The 24,472-nt window shown below is 44.3% G+C and overlaps 1 protein-coding gene across 33 annotated transcripts in view; it reads left to right on the top strand.

The window, feature by feature from the left end:
- The window catches only part of RBFOX1 (RNA binding fox-1 homolog 1), a 1,997,160-nt gene that overhangs the window by 1,097,402 nt on the left and 875,286 nt on the right, over nt 1-24,472 (top strand). For all 33 annotated transcript variants that reach the window (XM_074323048.1, XM_074323033.1, XM_074323028.1 and 30 more), the window contains one exon: nt 7,463-7,510. In XM_074323048.1, the coding sequence (XP_074179149.1) occupies nt 7,463-7,510 (48 nt within the window). The remainder of the gene's footprint in view (nt 1-7,462; nt 7,511-24,472) is intronic.

The raw sequence follows: 24,472 nt of genomic DNA, 5'->3' as shown, positions 1-24,472 counted from the left end.
GAACAATAGGAAACTCTAGTGTCCAAGCTATCAGAAAAACTGCTATTGAAAAGGAAATCATTTACACCTGAAGGGGAGCAGAATTTGCCACCCCAACACATGCCAGTTTGGCATAAGGATAATTTGGGGATTATTATTATTATTATTATTATTATTATTATTATTTTGAGAAGCTGCTGATACAAGAGAAGCTCTGAAAACCCAGTAAAAGTTACCCTTTGGTGACAGCCATTTTCATTTATGAGGGAAATCTTCATTTTTAAGGGTGTCTCCCTCTCTGTACCAGGAAGACTTCGGTCTGCATCACACCACCCCCTATTCACTGTGCTCCCTGGTAATTTCCAATCACTGGCCTCCTGTCCACCCCCAATATCTTCTTTTGTCTTTAGCTGAATGTGGTGTTGGAGGCGGTAGCCTGGGCCATTTCAGGGAGGTACTCAGTTTTCCCAGCTCTCTCCCATGTGTACTGGAGGTATGCCTGTTATTAAACGTCTGTTTTTCTCCTGTTAATCTTTTATTGGGTGTGTGTGTGGGGGGGGTGTCGGGGGGGTCCTCAGCCAAGAACCTAGAAGGGTAGAGGGAAAACTCTTTTTTCCCTCTGTGTAACATTGATTCCGAATTTAAAATCCACTTCTGAATTCTTTTTGGAGTGTGATGCTGAAATGTACTTTCCTGTAACATTATAAGCTGTCATGCCATCGCCTTATTTTGTGTTTGAAACGGAAGAGCGAAACCCTTGGATTTCTTCCCCAGTAGAAAGGTAGTTGATCATAAGCCGGGTTTGGGCTTGTCAGATGAACCTTTGGCCGGCCCTCCCCCACACCCCCACCCCACACCCGCCAAATCCCCAGAGATGACTTAAGCTGCAAAGTATTTCCTACGAAATGCTCTCTGGGACGTTGCTGAGTACCAGAGGCCAGGAGAACAATGACACACCAAAGATGTATGGTCCTTACTTAGCGCTCATGTCAAATGGAAGCAGCCTGGCCTTTTCTTTCCATTGCACCTTCCAGGATTCATAATGGGAGTAATTCATTCAGAGGTTCCCGGGGCTGTCTTCTGAAAACACAGGGCCCAAGAGCATAACAGCCCGTGACAGCCCTGGGAGTGCCCATAAAGGGGTTTTCTTCTCCCGGGGGGCTTAGATTTCACAAGGGTGGTCTCAGGTCATGCTTTCCTTTTCTCAGTGGTAAGCAGCCCAACTCTCAACCAGGAGATGTGTGCAGAAAGCTCCTTGAGGCTCTTGATGGGCTTCCTGGGGCTCCTGTAAAACAGATACCTCAAATTTAGTGGCTTAAATCTACAGAAATTGATTCTCACACAGTCCTGGAGACCAGAAGTCTGAAATCCAGGTATCAGCCGGGCTGGACTTCTGTCATCGCCTCTCGGGGAGGATCCTTCCTGCCTCCTCCAGCTTCTGGTGGCCGCAGATGTTCGTTGGCTTCTGGCACCATCGTTCCAGCCCCTGACTCCGTCTTCATGTGGCTTTCTCTTCTCTGTGTCTCTTCAAAGGACCCTTGTCATTGGATGGTTACATGATCTAGGATGATCTCATCTCAAGATCCTTAGTTTAGTTACATCGGCAAATACGAGTTCCAAGTAAGGTCACGTTCACAAGTTCCAGGGGTGACGACCTGGGCACACCTTTGGGCCAGTTGTAATACTATTCAGCGCACTACAGGCTTTTCCTCTGACACCTCCCTGATCGCATTGGCAGGCATTTCTCTCCACCTGTTCCTGGGGGCCTTGAACTTTCAGGGTCTTCACAGCTGTGAATGATGGTGGTCCACGATCCAAGACAATGGTGTCCCGACATCATCCTGCCCTACAAACCCCTCAGAAACAACCAACACAGAAAGTGCAGAAGAAAAGAAATCTCTCTCGGGAGAGAGAACAGCTTCTGCGAAGGACAGACTCCCAAGTGCTTTGATGTTTAAAAGCCAGGAGAACTCAGAAGCCTTGGAAGAGGACACTTTAAAAATAGAACTGTTTTTAAATTCTCAGTACTCCACTCAGACAGAACCAGGTCACACAGAGACTTTTGGGGGGTGTCATCAGTGGCCGCTCACACCGATCAGTGACTTGTCACACGCCCAGAACCTTTGCCTCACAACGAGTGAGGCGATTATTGCCATCATCCTTATTTTGCAGATGGGGAAACTGAGGCACAGTCTCACCACTAGTGTGATGGAGTCCAGTGCTATGAACCCAAGAAGTGTGACCCCACAGCATGCGTGGAAACCCATATGTTCCCAGTCTGGGGTTTAGCACTGCACACACACAAAAAAAGAATGTCCGGCTTCTTCCTTGAGGGAATTTGATTGCTTGGCATTGAATGCATGGCTCCAAATTCATACCAAGCACTTAAGGAGTTGAGCTGTTTTCTAAGCAAAGTCATTGAGTGGGACCGAAGCACTTATACAACGATGCTGGTTCAGAAAAGGTCAGGTCAGAGCCCATCTGGAGACACCAGCTCGTCGCAGAGCGATTTGAACAATAATTTGTTCCCACCAAAGTGACATTTTTTCCAATTTGAGTCCAGCATTGTTCAGAAGCAAGTGCCACCGTCCCCTGGGGCGCCTCTCTCGTAGATCTGCAGCGGAAGACAAACCAACAGTATCATCTAAATAAAAAATCCAGCGTGGGCTTAGTAAATTACTCTTGACAAGAATAAATTGAATAATCTTAGGGACGTGCTGAGAGCGCTGATTCTGCCACGTGGCTTCTTCGGTCGCTTGTGTGGGTCCTCAGTGGCTGCTTGAAAACAAAAACCTGACTTTGGTTTATTGATTTTGTTCATTTGGTGATTTACACCTGCCACTTCTGCGTGGGTAAATCAGAATCGGATATGGACCCATCGCTGCGAACTCAACATATTTTCAGTGGAGGAAAGAGAGAACGTGTATGCTTCCCCTGGGCACGACAGCACAGACGTGACAGGGAACTACTCTTTCTTACCTTTTGTCTAGATGGCATCTCCTACGTTTAAAAATAATCCGTGCTTTTCATCACTCCTGTACTGAGTTAATCTCTGCTTTCTCTTTACGGCTTGTAGAGAATGACCTCAAAGATGGTTCTTAGTAAGAGGAAGGGGCGTTTTGCTAGCTCCACGTCCAAGGTCAGTTGGAGACCTCAGCCATGAAATTAGAGGCATGAGTGAGAACAGCCATGAGCTCAAGCCCTAGGGCTGTGCCTTACAGATCACCTGGGACTCTTGTCTGAATCTGCCCAGGATGCCACAGACTGGGCGGCTTAAACAACAGACAGTTACTTCTTCTATCTGAGCCGAGTCCACTCTTCTGACCCCGTTACGTGACTTCCTTCCGTAGAGGCCCCTCTCCATCATGTGGCCACACTAGGAGTTAGGGCTTCAGCCTGTGCATGTGGGGACACAAATTCAGCCCATACACTTGTGAAATTGCCGATTCTGATTCAGGATATTTGGGGTGAAGACTGCGGCACTGCGTTTGGACATGCTCCCTGATGACAGCATAGTTGCTGGGGTGTAGACAACCACTTTGAATAGCAAGCATTTCAGCTCACCCTTGTTACAGATGAGGGGACCGAGGCTTTGTAAGGGGCAGACACGTGCCTGCGGCTGCATGGCTTTCTGCTGTGGAGCCACAGTTCCGGTGTGGGAATCTAACAGCAGGAAGGGGTTGCTAAGGAACCACACACTGTCCTGTAGCATCTCAGCCTAGAGCCCACAGCGGAATCCCCTGGAGGACTTGATAACACACAGGTGTCTGGTCCCTCATCCCAGAGTTTCTGATTCAGTAGGTCAGGGATGGGGCCTAAGAATGTGCTTCTTACGACCCCAGGTGATGCTGGCGCTGCTGATTGGGGGAACACTCTTTGAGAAGCACCGCTGTGTCTGTTCTCTGGCTAGTTTTGTGCTCGGTGACCCTCCCTCACCATCGCGAGAAACACAGTGAGACACATGGCCCAAATTATCCAGAATGACCAACCCCCTTGGCTCCAATCAATGCAATCACCCGAAAGGAATGGAAAGTGCCAGGGTTAGGAGCCATTTCTAGGTAGAGACTTAATCTCCAGTGAACTACAACAGCTCTCATCTCAGTTTTCATATGGCAAAAGCTAAATAATACCAGCCTTGCCTGGCTGTGTTGGGGGCGGGAGGGTTAGCGACAAGTGTGAAGCACCTAGCACCAAAGAGGCATTCGCTCATCACTTGCTTTTTCGATCCCACTTTGCCGATGTTAAAAGCTGGTTAGGTGGAAAACAAAATCTTCACCTTGTGATACTGTCCCATTTGTTCCACTCGTGAGTCACACAGACCTGGCATTTGCTATGTTTAATAAATCACTATGGTAACGGCCTTCCACTTCTATCATCCCTGTTCTGTGGATGCATCAGCCGCGTGAAACCAACTACTTCTTGGTGAGAGACTAAACACTTTGATACACGTAACTCACCCAAAGCTGAGCCCCCATCATGTGAAGACACTTACACCACACACACCGCCATAGTCCCTGCTTCTCCTCTGCCAGCACACTTAGCCCAGAAACCTTGGAATGGTCCATGACCTTCAAATTATCCTCCCGTTCCACGTCCAGTATCTCAAGACATCTGTTGACTCTGCCCAGACTCAGACCTGTCTCTTCATGTCGCCTCCCACCAGCCTTCCCCGCCATCATCCTGCAGGAGCCTCCAAACTGGTCTCCTCACCTGCCCTCTTGGTTCTCAACTGTCTATTCTATTAAAACTGATGTCAGAGCATGTCTCTCTTCAAAACCTCTGCATGAAAACAAGGTTGCTGGTGGGGGTGTGGAGTAATTGGAATGCTTGTGCACTGCTGATGGGAAGGGAAAAACGGTGCAGCCGCTGTGGAAAATAGTATGGCGGTTCCTAAAATAACTAACCGTGGAATTAGCCTCTGATCCAGTGATTCCACGTCTGGGCATATATGCAAAATAATTGAAAGCAGGGGCTTGATGAGATAGGTGGACACTTGTGTTCCTAGCAGCGTTATTCACAAGAGCCCTAAAGTGAAAAAACCCAGTATCTATTGATGGATGAGGAGTGAATGACCCAAATGTGGTTTGTACGTACAATGGAATAAAATCCAGCCTTCGAAAAGGAATGACATTCTGGCACATGTTGCTGTATGGATGAACCTTGGATGGAGACATTATGGGAAACGACAGAAGCCAGGCACAAAAGAGCTAATACTGGATGATTCCTTTTCTATGAGTACTGTTGACTTGAATTCAACCTCACCCCCAAATTCGTATGTTGAAGCCCAACGCTCCAAAGTGACTGTATTTGGATATCGGGCTTTTGAGACGTGATTCAGGTTAAATAGGGCCCTAAGGGTGGGGCCCTGATCCAATAGGACTGGTGTCCTTATAAGAAAAGGAGACCCCAGAGTCGTCTCTGTCTCCGTGCACAGAGAAGACACCAGGTGATGGCCACCTACAAGCCTGAAAGTGGTCCCACCAGAAATCAACCGTAACAGCACCTTGACTTTGGCCTTCTAGCTTCCAGCATTGTGAGCAAATAAATTTCTTTCGTTTAAGCCACCCAGGCTGTGGGATTTTGCCAGGGCGGCCTAGCAGACTGACACGATGAGGTCCCTACAGTGGTCAAATTTATAGAGACGGAAAGTAGAATGATGGTTGTGGGGCTGAAGGAGGGGGGATGGGGAGTCTTTGCCTAATGGGGACAGAGTTTCAGGTTGGGAAGATGAAAAAGTCTGGAGATGGATTTTGGTGAAGGTTGCACAACAGTGTAAATAGACTTCATGCCCCTGAATTATACACTAAAAATAATGGTCAAAATTGCAAATGTTAATGTGTATTTTATCAAAATAATAAAAAAGGTAATTCTAAGTGGTTCTTTTTTTAAATTTATTTTTTAAATTTATTGGGGTGACAATTGTTAGTAAAATTACATAGATCTCAGGTGTACAATTCTGTATTACATCATCTATAAATCCCATTGTGTGTTCACCACCCAGAGTCAGTTCTCCTTACGACGCAGAATAAAAGCCAGTGTCCTCCGCTGATCTCGTTTCCCACGGTTTTCCTAATTCCCTCCAGCCTCAGAGGCCTCGCCCTCTAGCTTGACTGTGTCCAATGCTGTTTCCCCCCGGACTCTCCTTCCCCACATGGCTACAGGGCTCATTCTGTAACTTCCTTCAAGCCTTTACTCAGTTGCTGGTTCTCTTTCAATGTAAAAGTTTATTCTCCTCCCCCCAGCATTTCCCATCCTCTGCTCCCTGCTTTATTTTTCCTCATAGTATGTATCCTCACCTAAAATACCAACCATTTATTGATTTTTCTTTTTTTATTGTGCGTCTTTTCTGGCAGAAGCTACGCCTCCCTCTGGCACAGCCTGCCATAGTAATGGTAGGTTTTTGAGTCTTCCATGCCTAGAGCAAGGCCTGGCAAGCAATAGGTAGTCAGTACATACCTTTTGAATCTGTAAATGAATGTCACAGTTGCTTGTGTGCATGTGTCTACCATTCTGTCTGACTGGCAAGTTCCTTGAGTGTAGAAAACATGTTTTTTTGTTTGTTTTGTTTTTTGCTTTTTTTCCCCCCACCATTACATTTCAGAGCAACAAGGAAAAAATTCATTAACAAAGTAGGTATGCAATATAGATGGATGGATGGATGGGTGGATGGATGGATGGATGGATGGATGGATGGATGGATGATGGATGGATGGATGATGGATGGATGGATGGATGGATGGATGGATGATGGATGGATGGATGGATGATGGATGGATGGATGGATGGATGGATGGATGGATGGATGGATGGATGGATGGATGATGGATGGATGGATGGATGATGGATGGATGGATGATGGATGGATGGATGGATGATGGATGGATGGATGGATGATGGATGGATGGATGGATGGATGGATGGATGATGGATGGATGGATGGATGGATGGATGGATGGATGATGGATGGATGGATGGATGGATGGATGGAAGGGTAGGTGGATGAAAAATGGATGAATGATGGATGGGTGGATGGATAGATGGATAGATGGATGGAAGAAAGGAAGGATAAAAAATAAACATGATGGTTTTGTGTTGAGGGGGGATGATTTGACTGTCCTAGCTCTGGAATGGGAGAGACATTAAGTCTGATTAAAGGCAGTCTCTGCAGATGTGAACAAAGCTGTCTGGGGAGCCTATTATTTTACAAGCCATCAGCTTCTCTTTGTTGTGGCCTCTGATCCATAGCCTCTGCCTTACCCCACACCTGCATTTAATAAAGCGGAGTTATGACATCCATATGTGTCTAATGCAAACACGAAGGCATATACGTCTAAAATACACTCTAAAGAGCAACGGTTCAAGAAACACCAGTAGGAGCGTGGACTCGTTATTATTTTAAAGGGCATTTCAACGACAGCATTGAATGTTCCCTGACCATGACTCTGACTCCTGTTCTTTCTCTTTCGTTTACGCCTCCTCCCAGGATATCAAAGCCGACTGCAATACCTGTGTGGAAATAGAGGACAGAAAGGTAAGCCAGTCTTTTCCATTGTGTTGGTTTCAAACAAAACAAGAACTCAGTGATGTAAATCCAGTGGTTAAGCCTTGCTGGACGGTGGCTTGCAAAAGTGACGCATGGGCTGATATGAGACACTTAAAGACAATCGTATTGTAAAATGCTTGTCATTGTTTTCCGTCTTGCAATCTGTTGTGTTACTTCTGATGGTTTCAATGAAGAATGCATAACGCAATTTATTTAAAAAACGGGGGCTGATTTTTATGTTAGTCGTATACTTCTCTTCAGGGAAGATATCCCATTCATCCTTTAACTTCTTTCACATTTTAGTTGAATGTCATTGATGGTTATTATATATAATATGTCACATACTATATACCATTATATAATATTACGTGTGTTACATAATATATAATATTGGGATTTTCAGGGCATGTTCATAAGACTGATCTGTGCACTTTGGGTTGAAAGAGGCTTCCTCGGTTTCCATCATGCTGTGGTCACATGAATAGCAACTTTCTATTCCAGAAATTGTGTGCGTGCGATGTTTTGGAGGGCAGTGAGGGAAGGTAATTTCCGCCTCATTTAGCGTCCCCACTCCCTCCCTTTATCTTTTCGTTCCGCTGGGTGTGGATCTCCAACTGTTAAAAGACCGTGGTTCTTCACGTTCTCACCGTCTCTCTTTCTTGGCAAGAGTTCACAGTTTCCATGGCAGAGCGCATCCGAGCAGAGCAAATGTTACTTTTAATGCCTTGGACCCAGGGAGGTCAGAGAACTGAATTGCAGGTACATTCTCCTGGCTAATTTTGACGTCATTCCACAGTTTGTAACGATGTTTCTCTCTGCAACGGTAACGATTATCGTCAAATGCCATTATTATTGGAGCAGAGTTTTTCAGTCCTGATTTTGTGATAGCTCCATCATCTGCTGATTAATAAGGTAGGTGAGGACGTCTCAAAACAAAATTTGCTTTCCAATAAAAGGCAACTGCCGGGTATTATTTTAAGGAATGTTAATCTCACATCTGTTGAAATAACGACATGGAAGCTTAAATTCACTGGATGATCTTAGCTTGGTGTGAGTTGTGTGATGCTCTCATTTGCAGGCAAAGGTGTTTCGATGCGGCTTGGCGTTCTCCGCATGTTTACAGGCTGGTAGACCGTGTGCGTGTACGTTGGGAGTTGGACAAATGGAACTACCACTTGGGTTAAACGTGTGTCCATGGTCTTTGTTATCTGTCCCCACCTGCTCTGCCATCAGAGATCTGCCCTGGGTATTGTGCTCACATCACAGCGAAAGCGCGTTCTCTGCCTGGCTTCCAAAAATTCTGGGTGTTTCTAGTTCCCTCGGTCTTCTGTGAAATTCACAAGCATGTCTCTGCCCAACAATTTCTCTTTTCTCCGGTTTCCTTTCTTTGCCAGTGGTGTTTGAAACATCGCCGGTGGCTGTGAAAACAATATCAGTTCCATCACGAGCAAGATCAGTGAGCCATCCAGAAAAGCTTGCTGGTCAAGGGAAGCCAGCAGCACAGCTCCGTTTTTCTGACCCGCACTGCCTTGGGCTCCTGTGCCCTGATGGCTCTGATGTCCCCAAGCCTATGGCTGCTCTGCAGTGCTTACTGGTGGGGAGAAGTTTTCAGATGAAGAGTAACACACACACACACACATTTTGATGCTTTGTCATAGACTGGTGGGTTGAGTCAGACACTTCAGAGGAAGCCTATTCTAAAGCATTCTCCTGTTGTTTTCTAAACTTGACCTGTCACGTGACTAACAAGACCTGAATGAACCAAACCTTTGGCAACCAGAATGCCTACTGCTGTTTTTGACTTCTTACACTCTGAGGACTTTGCATTTCCTCTGTTCAGCATGACTTTTCTTCTCTCTAAACTGTTTTCTGATTTTTTTTTTTTGTGTGTGTGTGTGTGTGTGTGTGTGGTGACATGTACATTTGGGCTGTACATTTTCAGGGTCTCCCAATGTGGCTGGAAGTAGGGGTGAGGTGTTGGGGATAGTTTGTATAGCAGGGTTCCGTCTCTTAATGTAAAAGTCAGGATGCAAACCCTGAGCACCCCAGAGGGCAGTGTGTGTCCCTCAGCAGGGGGACACCCACCCCTCCCTCGGACAGTGCTATGGTATGAGGCCACATAGGGGGGCAGCAGCCGTGTCTCCATCAGCTCCTCAAATGTACTCTGGGACTTCTGTCACTCTGACGTATAATTATGGAATGCCACCATTGAAGTGATGACACTTGCTTCTGTATGTGTGTTACATCCCTCTCCATTTACTCCGAAGGCTTCTGGCAAAATCAGTAATTTGATAAAGTGGAATTGAAGTGACAAGAGATGACAGAGGTGCCAACATAATAAGTCCGCCTGCTTCCGAAGAGGCAGCCCCTTGGCCCACGTGGGCTTTCACAGAAGGCAGCAGTATTTTCTTTATACCTCAATTTCCTTTAGTTAAGAAAGCTTATCACGATGTCTATAGGGCTAGGCGGCACCCCAAGAACAACTTTCTTTCTCCTGTTTTTCCTTTTTCTTCCACCTTCCCTTCCTTCCCGTCTCTCCCTCTGGGTATATTTCTGTGCTCACATCTATACCTTTGGTTCTATAATAACTGTTGGTTAATTATCTTCTTGATAGAAGAATTTTAGAAAACACAAGACCTCAGGTTTTCTGTAGAGTTGAATATAAGGTCTCTCCTGCTGCCTGCCTCCAATTTCATGCCGCATCCCATTTGGGGGGCCATTTCCTGGCCATGAATCATCTCCTCATTGAATCTTAGACCTTCTGTAATGATGGAAGATGAACAGTGAATTTCAAGACGCAAGCCCTCGTCTTCGTGAGCAAAATTGCTCTTCGTGGTCGGCACACCATCGGGGCTCGATCTGACACTGTGGACAGAGTGAGAGAATTGTCTGTGCGCTCCCATTTTTCTTTATCCTAGCTGCCTCTTTTCCATTGGCCGACAGAAAGCTAATTGTCATTTGGAGAACCTTGCTGGGTTGCTTATGGAGAAATTCATGGTGTGTATTGGAGTGTGGTTTTATTTTACATTTCTCTTTTGCTTCCAAGACCACCAATCAGCAGAGCCCCTGAGTGGACCTGCGCTTGGATGGTTTCCTGGCCATTTCTTAATCCCCCAGAGGATGCCACAGGCCGAGCTAAAAGCCCCGTCACATTTTTCACCCATAAGTGGGAAGGAGAAGCACAGATTGTTTCCTCATACAGGTGACTGCCACGGAGCTAATGCAGATTTAGCAAAGGTGACGCGAGGTCACCCATCGCTCAGTGCAGCTGAACAGCTTTGCAAAACTGCATGCACTTGACATTTACAGTACTCGCGTTGCTGGTGGGGAACGGAGGCATTTAAATTCATTTTTATTTGTGGTGTAAAATCCATCTGAATTTCAAGACTATTATGAAGACTGCGATTCAGGTGAGGAGAGGAGAGGCTGATGGATCAGTCAGGGGGAGAATCTGTCAGGAGGAGATGAGAGCACATTTGTCAGAGGCTGTAAACACAGACAGGCTCCCTCTTCTCGCTTACCGCCTGGCCTGGTGCCGCTAAACTGTTTCAGATCTACTATGAAATTACACGGAAGGGGTCTGAGTGGTTTTCAAAGTTATGGCTCCTTACGGATTGGGTCTGATTGAAGCTGATTGTGATCGAGAGGTAGATGTTTTTCAGGCCACGGTTAGCAGTGAGAGTTCTAAACTTTACCTTTGGTAGTATTTACTCTGGATCAGGCATCCGGATACTTAAAACGACATGGGTTGGGGAGGTACCATCATTACCCCCATTATCCAGGTGAAAAACAAAACAGACAGACAAAAGAAAAACAGAAGCGCAGGGAAGTTAGGTGACTTGCTCAAGGTCACTCAAGTTACATCAGAGGCCAGAATTTGAACTCAGAGATGCTTCCTTCAGAAGCTAGGCTCTTAGCTCTAATGCTATACTGGTGTGTGCGCGCACACACACGCACACACACTTAAATTTGTAGTGAATGACTTGCCCTTTCCAATGGATGAATTTGTGCCTGGACGGGTATCTTAACCATTGTCAAGTAAATAACCTGGTTTCCAATTTGGGGCAACCTGTCAGCCCCCAGTGTTTTACCTCCAGTCGGTTCACAGTGGCGGTTTATCGCCCCCTTATCAATTCTGATCGCCTGGTGAGCCACCAGCTATGGACCAGCAGCACGTCTGATCTTAAGGAGGAGAGACAAAGGCCCCACCCAGAGGACAGTTCTGGCTTCAGTTTCCAACAGGCCTGGGTCGGTTCCTAGCTTTTGTACTTCTAGCAGGTAGTATGTGCAAGAATTAGAAATCCCATGCTCCAAACGCAGAGGTCAGTGTGGTGCAGTAGTTAAAACCACAGGCTGTGGAGCCAGAAATCCCTGCGCTTTTATTTCATGTCTCTGACTGAGCGGCTCTGTACCTGGAGAAGCTTTTGTCTCTTACATCAGTCTCCATTTGCCAATCTTTGAAGGGAAGATAATAGAATCCATGTCAAAAGCTGGTTTGAGGAGTTGACAAGGTCGTAGCAAAACAGTGCACGTAATACCTGGCACAAAATAAGCATTCAACCAACTCGAGCATGTTTTTGTATTTGTTTCTGTCAGTGTCCATGCCTACTGGCCTTCCATGTCATGTATAATTACATTCATTTACAAAAATGAGTCCCCCAGAAAGTGTTACAGGGGTCCAGTGAAATGGGTACCTTCAGGGATATTTTAGAGAAGAAGAGATGCTTGACTTAAGTTGAGAAAATAACAAACTCACTAGATCTGGGCAGGAATCATATGTTAGTAAAGGGAGACAGAGGATGCTTTTGGGGTGATATGAAGTGGGGGGAACAGCAGTGAACCCACGGGCATAGGTCCCAGAGGCAGGGCTGTCATCCAGCTACCTGTTGCCACGTGGAATAAAGGTTCTGTGTTGCCATTTTCTCAGCCCATCTGGAAATCTGGATTTTACTGTCAATCTACTGGTGTTTAAAACATTGTCCAAAACAAATAAAACGCATATGCAGAAGAGAGTCCGCCGGCTTGGAGGGCGTGCAACTTGCAAACTGAGTGGGTTCAGACGAGCTCTCCTGTGCCTGACCCTAGGGGTGGTGTCTGTGGAAGGCCCTCCTGCCAGAGGGAGCAGAGACATAGACGTGCAAAAGAATGCGGCAGGTTGAGGTTAAGCTCAGGCTCAGTGCGCATGTCCCAGGTGGCCCTGGAGGAGACTGGAAATGTTAGAGGAAAAACATACAAAGTCTGCTGTTGGCCATGCAGTGGGGTAGGGCTTTGTGTCAGTCTCCCCTCCCTGTGGAAGGTGGGAACAAGGGAAGGCAGATCCTTGCTGGATGGGCCGGATTCATGTGGAACCAGGAGGTTGAAAGGGTGCGACTAACTCAGCCAAAGAGGGAATCATGAGAGAAGAGGGAGTGGAGACAGAGCACAGAGCGAGAGCCAGAGGCTGGCCTTGGCCTTGGGGGTGGACCAGGGTGGAGTGAAGACAGAGGCTTCGGCTAGAACTAGGTGACGTCACCCAGGACGCTGAGGAATAGTGGGTCTGGAAGAAGGACAAGGGGCAGTCACAGAATCGTCTCGGGGATGTAAAGTACAGCTCGGGGATGGAGTCAGTCATAGTGTAATAACCATGCAGAGGGCCAGGTGGGGATGAGACAAATGGGGGCGATCACTTCGTAAATTACATAAATGTCTAACCACTATGCTGCACACCTGAAACTAATATAAAATCATATTGAATGTCAACTGTATTAGAAAAAAAAAATAATGGGCCTGGGTTGCCAACCAGGTGTCCCTTTTGCAAGATGTGTGACAGAGGCGGGCCATAGTGTCCTGGGGGCCAACATGGCCCAAGTGGGAGGCTCAGATTTCAGATGATAAATGAGGTACCTTCAGGTGGCTCATGGATGTGGCAGCAAATCACTGAGTGAAGACGCAATGAAGTTATTCTCTTGTCAATTATTTTCCAGACCTTGGGATTGTATCAAGGAGACATAACTCGATTTTTTTGGTTTGTTTGTTTAACAAGCCCAAATATCTCAAACATTTGCTCATCTACCTTCTTAACCAAGAGGCCCAGAACCCTTGACAGGCAATTCTGTTATGTAGCTGTAGTTTAGGAACATTGTTTTATTTTTGAATTAGGGTTACAGTCTATAAATGACAAAAGATACTGCTCTTTCCATTTCCTTCAACGAACTATTTCCTTTGTAAAAAAAAAAAAAAAATCTACTTAAGATTGACTGTTATAATTTCAAGAAATCTATTAAAAACAAAACTCTTGAGTTAATATAATGACAATCAGATGGATGTAGGAAAATTGTGTACATGGATTACAAACAACCGGAGTTTGGGAAACACTGTTTTCTAATGGTGGGTTTGCAATCAGGGGCCAGGTTTGGGTTGGTATTGGGCAAGTTTCAAACTCTACTTGTCTGCAAGGGGGGGGACCAGAAGTGGGCAAGGATGGAATCAGGGTCAAGGCTAGAGAACAGGAGTGCGAATGAGAGGCACACAGGACATGGCGACGAGGGTAGAATTTGCAAGAGGATGAATCATTACTGTCCATGTGGTTTGGTGGCTTTCCCATGGGTCATGGACGCTCCATCCAGAACACGGCAGAGACACTCAGCTTAAGTGTCTGTGCACAGCTGGCTGCCATGAGGGGTAGACGGGTTGATCAACATGGACGATAAGTTAATCTCCTGGAGTTTACAGGGTTGGATGCCAGTTAGGTTGAAAATGAGCATAGAGCTATCATGAGAGTTGGTTTTCTACTAGCACCACTCTCTTGCGGCGGGGATGGGAGTGGATTCGTCCTCTGGGCTCTGGCAGGCAGAGGAGAAGGCTTGCTCCTCACTCCGAGGGGCTCTCCCAGGGATGGGAAGCAGTCATGGACCAATCTCTCATTAAAGACCGAAATGAGAGCCCCAAGGCAGACAGGGGCACCATTTGGTGCGACTCCCAGAATTCATCTGGGGATTGGGTTTCTTATCTGTTCCCACTGTCCTCTGTTTAAGGCTGATTGTGTGTATACATCAAATGGGAGCATGTTTCAAGACTCCCCAAAGCCGTGGAAGTGAAAATGAAAGCATCCCTCAGGAATGATATTTGAGTTGCAGTTGTGGGGGGCAGGAGAAGAGTGGGGAGCAGAGATGGAAGTCTGCAGGAAGAGCATGGCATGAGTCGGGAACCAAGAAGAGGTATGTGGCTTGAGAGAAGGCTGGACCACAGGCGAGGGGCTAAGGCAAGTCAGCGGAAGCCTTACACTTAGGGGGCGTGTTTTGTCCTTTATTGTAGAAGGAAACCTGTCTTGTGTGGAATGTGATCTGACCATGTGAAATGACCAGCTGCCTACAGATGGCTCTAGTGCCTTATGGGTCTACTTGCTCCTAGCTTGTACTTGACCTCTGGCAGGTCACCCATGGCCCCACTAACTTGGCTTTTGTATTTGTGCTACCTTCGCCATCTCATGCAAATTCCTCCAGCCTGCGAATGTTCCTCAGATGATTCCCCATCGTTCCCATCAGGAAGGCGCACGCTGTGTTCACAGCCACTCTTCGGGCTGGGGTTTGGCTGTGTTTGGGGCAGCAGCTCACTCGTGCTTCCGCCATCTCCAGCCAAGGAATGGTGCTGTTTAGCACCGGCAAAGCAACTCACATCTGCAGATTTCCCTCAGCTCCTTTGCTCAGCAAGGATGTTTGGCTGAGATCCGGGGAGACTTGGTGTACACACCACAAATAGACCCTGCTAGGAGACAGGGCACCATGATAGAGGGCCAGAGTCAACATCATTTTTACTCAGACTTGGGGGCTAGCTGAGACTAGAAATGATAAACCGAAGTGTCTGGAATTATATGTTTGGTACGTCAGGTAGGAGGGGATGGGTATCAACTCTGGAGGGAAGGCGCCCCCCCAATCCCAAAACAGCTTGCTTCCAGAAAACCCTCAGCAGTTCTGTTCACGTCTACATAATTTATTCCAAAAGACAATGTAGTGTGGTGGAAAGGAGTTTTGGAATCAAACCGATCTGGGTTCGAATCCTGATTCTGTCCTTTGCTACTAGGTCGGTGCAAAAGTAATTGTGGTTTTTGCAATTACTTTTAACCTTTGAAACTGCAACCGCTGTTGCACCAACCTAATAGTCACGAGATGTTGGGCAAGTCATATTTGCTTTCTGATCCACAGTTACACCATCTGTGACATGGGATAGATGACATGCCATTCTCGGGCAGCATAAGGACATCTTCAATCGCGTAATAGAAAGCCAAGTTGGACCAGCTTAGAGAGAGGGACAGAGGAAACCAGACAGCGATTGGGTCAAATGACAGTAAAATTGGGCTGCCTTCTGATATGCTGGATCTTGGTGTTTAAAATTTAAACGAGGTGATAAAGACGGTGGCCACCAGCTATAGGCTTAAATTCTACTCGTGGAAAAAGAGCTTCTTTTCCAATTTTTAGCACAGGTCCTGGGGGCAGCACTCGTTGGCTTAGCCCGTATCTCTGAGCTATGGAAAGCCGTCCTCTGCTTGTCTGTCTGCTTTTATCTGCAGCCTGACACAGGATAGGCCCCAAATGAATGACTGAAACGGACTAAAAGTAGAGTCCCCAAAGGAAACCGTGATTGACTGTTTGTCCAGAACACAAAATGGACAATGATAATTATAACTAGCGTGCATCAAGCACTTACTATGTGCCAGTTACTGGTTTTAACACTTTGCGTGCATTGTATTAGTGAATCCTTATAAAGATCCTTTGAGATACACACACTATTTCTGTCCATTGTACAGATAAGAAGGAGGCGTTAATTAACATGCCTGAGAGGACCAGGATAGTAAGTGTCGGTGGCCTTCAGACCCAGGTGGCAAGTGTTTGACTCTTCGCCACCAGGCTGTGCCACTTGTGCCAAAGACGCTGCACAAGAGAAAACACACATGGCCCTTGAAGGCACGTGCTCAGTGCCTGGCACACAAGTGAATGGCAGCTCTGTTTGTGAGAATGATTGTTACAAAGCCCTCTGCAGACCAGAAATAGCCTGGGCCCATGCTAAATGGCATCCTGCAATGTATCTCTGCATTTAATTTCCTCTTAATCACTCATCTGAAGGTATTAGCTCGAGGTCCTCAATGGGTCTGCTCTCCAAAATGATGAAAACACTCATGGTTCCAGTTAGTGCTTTATTTCTCTGCGTGACCGACAGTTATTTTTGTAGACCAGAGCTGCTGACACCAGGGTGGGTCTCTGCGCTTACCTTTTGTATCTTATCTGCAGGCTAACGGATGATTTCTCTTTTATTAAACTTTGAAAATGAGATGTTAGTCAGACTTTCCTCTTTCATTTATTCTGGGGCAACTTGCTGGTGGTGGTGGGCTGCGGCGTGGGGAAGGCACGTAAAAACTGGATGAACTTCTAAAATGGATGAGGTGTGGAGTTGCGTTAGCCTCTGATGTTCTGGAAACCTGAGTGACAGATGATACGGGGTGCTGGGCACACTCAGCAGTGCCGTGGACCGAGATGTAACGGAGAGAGTGCAGTGAAGAGCTATTGAGATAGATCAAGCCATTTGTCTGATACGCCTCCCATCAGCCTTGAAGTTGGCGTTGGGAAGTTAGTCTAAAGAATCACAGGTCACTAAGAGCTTTAGCTCAGGATTCTCAAAGGCCTGGGTTTGAACCCCAGCTTGGCCACTCCCTGGTGATTGAACCTCTCAGATACTTAAGTTCTCATATAAAATGGAAAGGATGAGAGTAGATACTTTCTGGGGTCACTATGCAACTCAGTGAGCTAATACACTTTGGAAACTTAGCGTCCTGGGCACACACAACAGTTGCAGCGTGCCTTATTACGACATGCTCGTGTTTGCTTCCCTCCTACTCATCTTTAATCCTTGTCTCACTTTCTTGCATCTCTCGTGGGATCAAAGAAGTTACATCTAGGACCACGTAAGCAAACTCAATAACAACTAGATACCGGGTCCCCAATGATAAGGCTGGGGTTTTGGGTACGCTGCGGGTATTTATCAATATGGGTGAAGATGCATAGAGAGGGAAGGAAAACACAGCTCAACCTGTGAACCTGTGACTGGAAACAGATTTTTATCTCTGCTGTCAACACCGATTGATTGATAGTAGCTGCATAGAACGCTGTGTTAATGAGGAGTCTGAGGTGTGAGTTCTGCTAGAAAGAGTGTGTGATTGATTAGTGATGCCTGCCAGGGGCGAAGGAGGGGTGGTATCCCATGCATCAGGAATAGGTCATTCCTGGCACAGAACCTGGTGTCTGATGAGTGAAACAAACCCCACATGCTCTGTATTGAAGCCCAAAGATGACAGGAAGACAGATACTTCATGCTTCTTTGCGTTACTTCTAGACACACACCTGTTTCTCTTATTACGTTATGGATTTGCATCTATCAAGGCACTGGTATTTTTATAGTGTGTGCATGACTTGAAAACAATGCAACACATAAAAGCCTTATATCAGGCATGTGTAGCCACACTGTCCTAGGACCGAAGCCTATTCTATCGATGACATTTTGGTGATAATTCACTTGACTTCAGCCTTAGGTAGATAGGGTTACGTTTTTGATACCCTAATTTTAAAAGTGTGATTTGTCCCTAAAGATATTTGTCATCTCTTTGTGGTTGTGTATTAATTGGGACTGATTGCTTACATGTTAATATCATTAATCACAGCTACTATTTCTATCTTTGTCCTTTATTTTACTTCACAGAAGTAAGTCTATTCTTTTTGTGTAATTTTTAGTGACACTTCTTTCTTGAACCTCTGAATTAAAATGCTTTTAGGAAATGCTTAATTAAGTGCAGACCCAGTTTTGTAGGATAGTTCTGTCATCTCGTCTCCAAAAAAAAAAAAAAAAAAAAATGGCCATCAGCTCTTTTTGTGATGAGTGGAGTGAGTGTTAATTAAATTTTTTTCTCTGTAGTTGGTGCATTTTATTATCCTGCTTCTTGATATGTGATTGGGAGACTTTATGCTTTAGATAGAAAGCATGCCCTGTCCAAATGTGATTTATGTTGTCCCAGCACTTTTGCACAGTTCAGCTGAAATTTTCTTCATGTTGATCAAGGTCAGAAAACCCAGGAATTATGCCATCCATCTTAGCAGCTAAAGTGCTGAAATAATTTTTGATGGAACTTGATGCAACAATAGCAGAATCCAAGGGTGGGGTGGGGGAAACATGCACACATGCATATATAAGCACACACATATGTATGTGCACACACACACACACGCACAAGCCCGTGCCTGTTTTAGACTGAGTTGTTATTTCACTAGGACTTTTTATTTTTATGTTTTTGCTGATTACAGGTTAGAATTTGTTTTTACATAAAGTCATCAAAAATGCATTATGTTTTACTGCGGTCATTGCAAACTAAAAGCCATCAGAATCTTGAGGTCGACCAAAGGTTTTTCATATTTTCTTTTTAACCAAAATGTGTTCTGAGTGTATTGGAGGGTGGATCCTTGAGAACAGAAAAGATCTGGAGCTCAAGATGTTCCGGTTTTTCGTGCAGGGAGCAAACCCAGGGAAGCAAATGCTGGTCCTGGGCCAGGCTAGCAGGACGGGCCTCCACCAGGGAGCCTGGCAACGTGTCTCAGTCACCTGATCCCGTAAGTGACTGCTTCCCAGGGCATGTAGAGAATCAAGTCAAAGGAGTAATTGAAAACTTTACATGCATCTCTGCATCCCCTCAAAATCGCACCCTCACTTGCACTAAGGAAAACATCCAGTTTTTAATTTGATCTATTCAGGTTGAGTTTTTCAGTTGATTGAATTCATCAATTCACACGTTGACAAATATTAATTTTGCCCCTATGATAGGACTGTTTTCATGAGGAAATCATAAGGAGAATCAAACACATGGTATACACCTGTCCTTGATAGCTGTATGAAAATGCAAATTAAAGCCACAGTGAGGTACTAATTTCTACCTACTAAAATAATCACATTAACATAAAATCAGACTATTATCTCTTCCCACACTGGCTCGGTTGCTGTGAAACTGGCTTCTGCATTTTTTACTGGTTTTGCTGCATTTTGGTGAAAAGTATTTAAAAACCAGGGTCCCCATACCTATGGACAACCACGCAGGTAATTATTCCTTTGATCCCAATCTTACTCCTATGAATTATTATAAACTATGCCTATGGATCTATTTTGTTTCCATGCAACTGAAACACAAGATGACCCAAATAGAGCCACCATTGTTCTTTTATTAGGTTGTTACAAAAATAATTGCGGTTTAAAAGGCTGAAAATCATTGCAAAAACTGCAGTTACTTTTGCACCAACCTAATATTTGCAATATCAGAATATTGGCATCAATCTAAATGCCCGATGTTAAGGGAATGCTTTATTATATTGAGGACAGAACATGATGGAATATTATACAGCTGTTAAAAATGATTGGTATGTTTGTGTCAGAGGTCCATGGACTAACAGTACACATAATATTGAATAAAAACATCCCACAAGATAGCATGTGGTTCCAATTATAATCATGTATGAAGTTTGCATGGGAAAGAGAAGTATTTATTTTCATATTCAAACATAATTTCATTAATTTGTGATTTGAGAATTAGAAAGTGAGTCAGTGTGATGATTAATTTTATGTGTCACCCGGACTGGCTCAGGGATGCCCAGATGACGCCTTATTTCTGAGTGTATTTCTGAGTGCATTTATGAGGGTGTTTACAGGTGAGATGATGAGGGTGCCAAAAAAATGTATACACATTTTAAGAAAAGAAAAAAAAACTATTACAATTGTAATCCTTAATACGTACCGATAACAAAAGATGAATACAAGTCACGTTTGACTTCTGCAATTACAAGAGGTGCTCAAAGTGGTTCCCATCAGCATCCAGACACTTCTGATGACAGCGAACTACTGCTTGAGCCACGTTGACCAAAGTGTCCACTTGTATACATTGTTGGCACCCCCAGTGCATATCAAAACAGAGATGTCTATGGCGCATTTCTGTGGATACTTGAAGTTCTTTATTTTGTTACTATCACTTCAAAACGGACTTATTGCCCCAAAAGGTGAGCTACATCAAAAGATCGAAAAAAGAAAGTTTTAAATATCCGGCATAAATTAAGAGCTCCATATCAAGAACATCAGGGAGCTAGAATTAAATAAAAATTAAGCCCAGAAGCAGAGTAATGACCCAAAAGTTCGTTACAGCCTTACATTTTCCATCAAAGATAAAATCTCATTAAAAGTATATTTTTGATTAGGGAACAAGTTTGGACTGCTCCAAAATTGGAGCGCTCGAGCCATACACATATGAGCCGTGAAATCTTCTTTCCCTCTTTTCTCACTTTAAAGACAGTGAGTTATTTATCTTCTGGCATCATTATAAAGGTTATTAATATAGAGGAAGACTGAACAGAGATGGGAAAGCTTTTCAAATATCTACCAGTAACTTTTACCTCATAAAATGAAAGGGCCTATTTTTATAGTCTGTTGTGATTTTAGGGATTCATTTTTCTATATTACTAGACTGATCATCGAAAGGGAACCACAGAGATTCTCCAGCCTAACACTAATGCTTGGACGTCTCACATCTAACCCGATAGAAACTGAATACAGTGCATGCCCATAATATTACATTTTCTAGTAGCCACAAAAAAAGGGTAAAAAGGAATAGATGAAATTAATTTTAATAACACCGTATTTAACCTATGTGCCATATTTTATATCATTTAACCTGTCATCAATAAAACATTATTTATATTGCATATTGCATATTACATATTATATAAGGTCGGACGATTAAGTTCGTGAAATCATCCTAGAAAAAGTGCTACATACCTCACTGCTGAATATCACTACGGTCACCTTCAAAGTACTCCCCTTGGGAAGCTATGCACTGACACCAGCGCCTAGTCCACCCTTCAGAGCAATTTTGGAACTTTTTCTGGAATGGCCATCAGAGCTGAATGTCATCAAAATGTCTTCCTTTCAATATTTCATTTATCTTTGGGTAAAGAAGTCACTGGGGGCCAGATTACGTGAGTAGGGGGGATATTCCAATACAGTTATTTGTTTACTGGCTAAAAACTCCCTCACAGACAGTGCTGTGTGAGCTGGTGGATTTTCGTGATGCAAGAGCCATGAATTGTTGGCGAAAATTTCAGGTTGTCTAACATTTTCATGCAGCCTTTTCAGCACTTCCAAATAGTAAACTTGGTTCACTATTTGTCCAGTTGGTACAAATTCATGATGAATAATCCCTCTGATATCAAAAAAGATTAGCAACATTGTTGCAACAAGTTTGTGAATTTGTCAGACCACACACAACACACACAAACACACACACACTTGGTACTATGTCTTCAATGTCAGGTGTGCATTTCACACTTGCAGGAAATCTCAGTTCGGCCCCATTTAAGTGCTCAGCAGTCACGTGTGGCCTCTGTATTGCGTGGTGCAGGTATAAATAAGGCCCTTATGTCATTTAAAAGACAGAGAAGCTGAGGACTTGAGAGATGTCTTCTGAGGTTGTCCATCACCAAGGAGTTTCCATTTTGAGAAATGGTCTGTGTGATAGATCTGCCCCTAATGATGTGCTTTTGGGAAACAATGCTTCTAAGCCCCAAGGGACGCTGAACTGATGTAGGAAACCCTGGAAATCCCGTGTATATCAGAGCAGAGGCCCCGACTCACTGATTTCAAGAAGCGCTAACATCTCCCACTTCAAGCTCACCACCCTGACTATGGATCGTTGATAAGGCTGATGGAGTTCACCCAGGAGGCTTGATAAATCAGTGCTTTCTACCGTCTTTCCAAGTAGATGTAGCATGTGTCCTGTCATTCCCAGATGATGTCCATTTGGGGTGGTGCAGGGATTTGTCATTTAATATAATTGGATCATAGAGTGAGAATGTAATTTCCCTCCCAAGCCCATTTCAGTCTTTTGAATGTCAAACAGCACCTCTCTGTGTGTTACTATTATGTCTCGAACACCTCTCTACACCTTTACTAATTGTTTTGAATAGGACGGGAGCTTTCAGCAGACAAAATATCCGGCCAGAATTTAACAACAGAGGAACACTGCTGTGTTTTCAATCCATTTAGTCCGATCATCTCCATCTATTTATGGCAAATGAGACGGCTTCTCAGATTTGGCAGAGATATAAAATCGTGTTTTAAATTGCATTGCAACACAGGAGAGTCCATTTCAAGAAGTCATAATAACAATAATCGTAAAGGTGACCCAAGGATAATGCAAAACCCGTGAAGTTGATATGTGAATGGACTGAGATTTCGGTAATACTTGTATTGGTAATGCCAAGGGGAGATTTGTCTCTACTTATTCCAGACATCATTGCATGACTTCGTGGTCTCAGTTTCCTTTCCTAGCCCTGGCCAGTTGTCATGAGTGATGCCTCCTGCTCACAGAGGGACAGGTGGCTATAGTACTTGAAATCCTTTGCTACCAATGGGGAGAAATTTACAGTGGTACCCTCTCTTTCAGGAGGTGGCTTCTTTGTCTTTTCCTGCTAAGTACACATGGATTGGAAAGGGAGTAATATATTGAATATTTCCTTAACTCAAAAATTTAAAAAGCTTACCCAAAGCATGGCGCTCAGATGTGTCCAAACTAACTACCCACAGCTCCCAAGAGTACCCCAGTGTGTTCTTTGAGGAAAAAAAGGATGAGGTCTTTTTACTTCTTTCCTTTCTGATTTCAAATTCTGTCTGCTAACAGTTAATTCATCAGACAGATAATAAATACTAGAACTTCCTTCATACACACCATAGTTTTCAGCAGTTTATTTTCTTGCATATTTCTCTGAGATTTACTTCGTGCTTTCCTAGAGTTTACTAAAGCAGTATTTTTTTTTCTCTGCCCAAGAGACAGAACGGGGTGCTTAAACATTTAGACTCCTGACTGCGATGGCGTTCAGCTGAGTTTTGCTAGTTCATAGCAATGAGGTCTTAAGGAAGTTGATTCACCTCTCTGGACTTCATTTTCCCTATCTGTAAAATGGGGCCATAGGATAGGCTTGCATAGGATTGTGATTGATAAATACATAGGACGGTGCTTAGTATGGGACTGTGTACGTACTCGGTAAGTGGTAGAATTATATTTATTGCTATTACTATCATTCATATATTTGCTTTTTTCCCCTTTGGACCTCCTCCTGTGTAGTATGCCTCGGGTTCTGTTCTAAACTAACAACGTTTGGACCATCCATCTTATTCTTATTCTCCTTTTCTAGTGTCCAAGTCAAGTTGCCATTAACAGGCAGTAGGAGATTGTGTTGGACCAGAGCTACTGTTGTGGTTATGATTTAAATCTGTGTTTAATCTTTGAAAGGCAGAGAGGATGGTAGGTAGCCACCTAACTTTGCAAACTATTTATTCAACAAACATTCCAATGTTGTAAGCTTCTGCTCAAAGCATTAATGAAGTACCTTCTGCTATTTCACCTTCCATGGTGAACATGGAATGAAATCAATGCTTATACAAAGGTCACAAAAAAATGCAAATAGAGCTGCTACTGCATGATAATTGGGCCTGAGTAACTTTTAGCATAGTTTATGGAAAACTTCAGGTTTCTGTCCTGGTCTCAGAGTATGTAGAAGTCTGTTTTTTATCCTATCTTGGTTTGAAAAAATCGTTACTTCTTATCTCGGTCGCTGACTTTTATCCATCAGTAACTTTTGGCCAGCAAACTGTGTTGAGAAGGATTCAGAGGTACAACCAGATTTAGCAGCCGTTCTGTGATCAGTTTGTGACACATCCAGGTATTTTCCATCCCTAAAATATAGTCCACTGAGAAAAGAATTAAAATCACGAATTGTTGTTCATTTAGCTCGTTAGTTCAAGGCAAAACTGAGAGACAGAAATCACATATAATCACGACATTTCCCTCCACATATGCAATCAAGTACTTTTACTGCCAAGTAGCGTCTTGGCCCAATG

The sequence above is a fragment of the Rhinolophus sinicus genome, linkage group LG18 (assembly GCF_036562045.2).
Source record: "Rhinolophus sinicus isolate RSC01 linkage group LG18, ASM3656204v1, whole genome shotgun sequence".
In the NCBI taxonomy this organism is placed as follows: domain Eukaryota; kingdom Metazoa; phylum Chordata; class Mammalia; order Chiroptera; family Rhinolophidae; genus Rhinolophus; species Rhinolophus sinicus.
Note: the sequence above shows the minus strand (reverse complement) of the source record. Positions and strands in the feature narration are given on the sequence as shown.